At 48.2% G+C, this 3,808-nt stretch overlaps 1 protein-coding gene across 1 annotated transcript in view; it reads right to left on the bottom strand.

Annotated features, from left to right (window-relative positions):
• Positions 1–1,699: 1,699 nt before the first annotated feature.
• Positions 1,700–3,808, bottom strand: part of ASF1B (anti-silencing function 1B histone chaperone) — a 13,839-nt gene continuing 11,730 nt past the window's right edge. The window contains exons 3-4 of the mRNA XM_003797894.2: positions 2,600–2,776; positions 1,700–1,906 (exon numbers count right to left, since the gene is read on the bottom strand). Of these exons, the coding sequence (XP_003797942.1) occupies positions 1,700–1,906; positions 2,600–2,776 (384 nt within the window). The remainder of the gene's footprint in view (positions 1,907–2,599; positions 2,777–3,808) is intronic.

The raw sequence follows: 3,808 nt of genomic DNA, 5'->3' as shown, positions 1-3,808 counted from the left end.
CTTTTTTTTTTTTTTTTAAAACAAGAGTCTCATTTTGTTGCCCGGGCTAGAGTGCTATGGTGTCACAGCTCACAGCAACGTCAAACTCCTGTGTTCTAGGATCCTCCTGATGTAGCCTCCGGAGCAGCTGGTACTACAGGCACCACGACACCCGGCTAACTTATTTATTGAGACAGAGTCTCACTTTGTCACCCTCCGTAGAGTGCTGTGATATCACAGCTCACAGAAACCTCCAACTCTTGGGCTTAAGTGATTCTTTTGCCTCAGCTGCCCAAGTAGCTGGGATTACAGGCGCCTGCCACTATGCCCAGCTATTTTTTTGGTTGTAGTTGTCATTGTCATTTAGCAGGCCCGGGCCGGGATAGAACCCACCAGCCTCAGTGTACATGGCTGGCACCCTACTCACTGAGCTATAGGTGCTGAGGACTTTTTTTTTTTTTTTTTTAGTAGAGCCAAGGTCTTACTCTTGCTCAGGGTGGTCTCAAACTCCTGAGCTCAAGTGATTCTCCCACCTTGGCCTCCCAGAGGATTACAGGTGTGAGCCATTGTACCTGGGCTAATAGCTGGTTTTCTTAAATTTTGACAAAGGAAAACTAGTCCCCAAACCTCAGTCTGGAATACAACTGTACAACTAATTAAGACTGGAATACACTGCACAAGGGGACAAAAGCCAGTCCACTGGATGGGGCAAGAGGCCATCTCCATGTCACAAGGAGAAGAACACAAAGCTATCTCAGCCACCTGAGAAAAAGCAGAAACAGCCAGTATAGATGAAGTGCTTTTATTTTTAGACCAACCAAACATATTTAATATAAAAACCCCTAATCACAACAGCATCCATATAGCAGCGAGATGACTGGGGCACAAAGCTTGGAGGATACTAGGAAGGGAAGGTTTTCAGGGTACCGATTGTTTCCCTTGCCAGAAATGATACTGTGGCCCTTGAGGTCACATGGTCTTTTGTAGAGGGCACATCCAGGCAGTCAGAGGTGCAGGAGCTCTGATGCCAACACTAAGACAGACTGAGTATGGCAGGCCCCTATGTCACATCACCTCCCCACAATGACAGCTGCTGGGGGAAGCTAAACTCAAGTGTAATAGTAAGGAAGGTGGCTGTGATTGAGGAGGGGCAACCATGGTTCCTCAACATCAGGTTGATTGCACCTTTGGGAGTGGAGTTTTCTAGGACTGAAAGACCTAAAAATTCTCTTGGGAGGACCAAAATTGTATCAAAGTTCACCTACTAACCAGGATTCTTTGCCTGTGACACCAGAAAGCTGGGGTAGATCTGCTTAGATGTTTGGAAAGAGAGAGGAATAACATAGCCTTTGCCCAAGAAAGTCTCCAGGCAGGCCAAGGAGGCCCATGGGAAGAACTTTGGGTAAATGGTTCTCATAGGAGCACAGTGGTACAGTGGCTTGCAAATGGAATTTATAGTGTGTGTGGAAGAGAAAAAGGACACAGTCAGAAAGAATTATAAACTGAAGTACCTGCTTCTTATAGGCCTGTGCAGAACAAGTGAGATGAGTCTTCTTGGCTGGGCCTGGGAAAGACCTGAGGCCTGTTCTTTCCCTGGGTCCAAGTTTGACAAGCCTGAATACAGTTGATGGCCCAAAAGTCCTCTAGATGGCCCCACATGACTCTCTGGGAGGCCTGGCTGTCCCCTCAAGATGTGCAGGGAAACTCTGGATGCCTGCAGTTAAATGCAGTCCATGGAGTTCTCAGGGATCAAGCCCGGGATATAGCCAGGAAGGCCTAGGCCCTTAATAGGAGTGCAGCTGAAGGGGAGGCTGCAGCCCAGGGCAGGATCCTGGCTCTCTACGGCCTCCAGCCTGTCCATGTTGTTGTCCCAGTTAATGTGAAAGCGGGTTACTCGGGGGTTTGATGCCAAGATGTTCCGCTGGAGCTGGAGAAGGAAGAGAAATAACAATCCTTGTTAGCATGCCCTTATTGTCCCACAGAACAAGGACTCCCCCAAACTCCCACCTCAAGCCCAGAAAAAGCAGACCTCACTCATTCCACCACCAACTTGTGTGGAACTCTGTACTGATTTAGGGCCAGGCCCTATTTTTTCCTTTTTTTGTTTTGAGACAGGGTCTAACTCTGTCACCACAGCTAGAGTTGAGTGGTGTCACCATAGCTCACTGAAACCTCAAACTCCTGGGCTCTAATGATCCCTCTGTCTCAGCTTCCCAAGTAGCTGGGATAATAGATGCATACTGCTACCCAGCCTAATTTTTCTATATATATATATATATATATGTATTTTTTTTTTTTTTTTTGTAGATAGGGGTCACATTCTTGCTCAGGTTGGTCTCAAACTCCTGGCTTTAAGCAATCCTCCCACCTTGGCCTCCCAAAGTTCTGGGATTACAGGCATAAGCCACTATGCCCAGCCCCTATCTAATCTTAATTCTGCAAGGTACGCCTCTAGAGAACAAAGACCTTTCTCTCTCCTGTCCTGGTTTTGCACTGCAAGAACTGAGCACTACTTGGAAACCTTAAGAAGTGACCTTGGCTTCCAATTTTAAATGGCTTAACTCCCCCAAGTGCAAAGAACTGGCCTGCCTGAAGCAGGAAGTGCACAAACGGGTCCTACCTGAGAGAAGTCTGGCTTCAGGGGTGGGTTCTCCCGTAGCTCGGGGTTGGGGTACTCGTTGTTGACGTAGTAGCCCACACGGATGAACTCCTGTCCGTGGTAGGTGCAGGTGATGAGGACCACAGTCACACCCACAGCGTCAGTCTCCGGGATGAGGGATGGGTTGGGGGCATCAGCCTGGAGGAGACACATCCTGGACCTAGCACAGCTATAGTCATGCCTCCACATCATCAGTACAAAGACTCCCAAGCAATGTGTTATTACTGAGCAGAAAGTACAGTCTCTGACCTCAGCAGTTTTTGAATGAATGAAGAATACAGAATCAATCCCACAAGTGATGATCCCATGTTGTATGTGGCAGGAAGAGGTATACCAAGCTCAAGAGTGTGGTGAGCAAAGGTAAAGTGGCATAAGAGGCTGACTAGGCGGGTAGGTAGGCTCGAGAAAGGGCAAAAACATTAGTAGGAGGTAGTGCCACATCATTTCTCTGGTCTGAAAACAAGTCTCTAGCAGCATGAGAAGCTGACAAGAGAAGGCCGTGGTGGAAACAGGAGCCTATGGCTGTCATCCTGGAGAGAGGCAGGGGCTTTGGCCTTGACCATGCAGCAGAGACAGACAGAAGTGGATGGGTTCAGGGTCTTCTGCTGTGGCTAGGACCAGCTACATAGGAGGTACAAAATGAAAACACAGCTCCTCCCATTCAAAAGCCATTAAATGCTGGTGACAGCAGAGCATCAAAGCAAGCATGGAGTCTTGTGCCACGTCCAGATTGCATACCCAGGAAACCACCCCTGACTACTGGGTAGATGGGGCTTGCTCATGGATTTAACCTAGTGAGGTTAGATGGTATGTAGTAGCTTGGACTAGGGTAGTAACAGCTGAGGTGAAGCTAAGTGAGTGGATTTAAGCAGAGGCTTTCAAAGTTTAGCATGCTTAAGAATCCTATAAAAAGCTGGGTGCAGTGGCTCACGTCTGTAATCCTAGCACTCTGGGAGGCCAAGGTGGGTGAACTGCTTGAGCATAGGAGTTCAAGACCAGCCTCAGCTAGAGCAAGGCCCTATCTCTAATAATTGGCAGGCATTGTGGTGGGTGTCTGTAGTACTAGGTACCTGGAAGGCTGAGGCAAGACGATTGCTTGAGCCCAAGAGTTTGAGGGTGCTATGAGCTATGACTCTATGGCACTCTACCAAGGGCAACAAAGTGAGATTC

Source organism: Otolemur garnettii, unplaced genomic scaffold, assembly GCF_000181295.1.
Source record: "Otolemur garnettii isolate 467f Iridium unplaced genomic scaffold, OtoGar3 scaffold00127, whole genome shotgun sequence".
NCBI classification, from domain to species: domain Eukaryota; kingdom Metazoa; phylum Chordata; class Mammalia; order Primates; family Galagidae; genus Otolemur; species Otolemur garnettii.
This window is presented reverse-complemented; position numbering and strand designations above follow the sequence as displayed.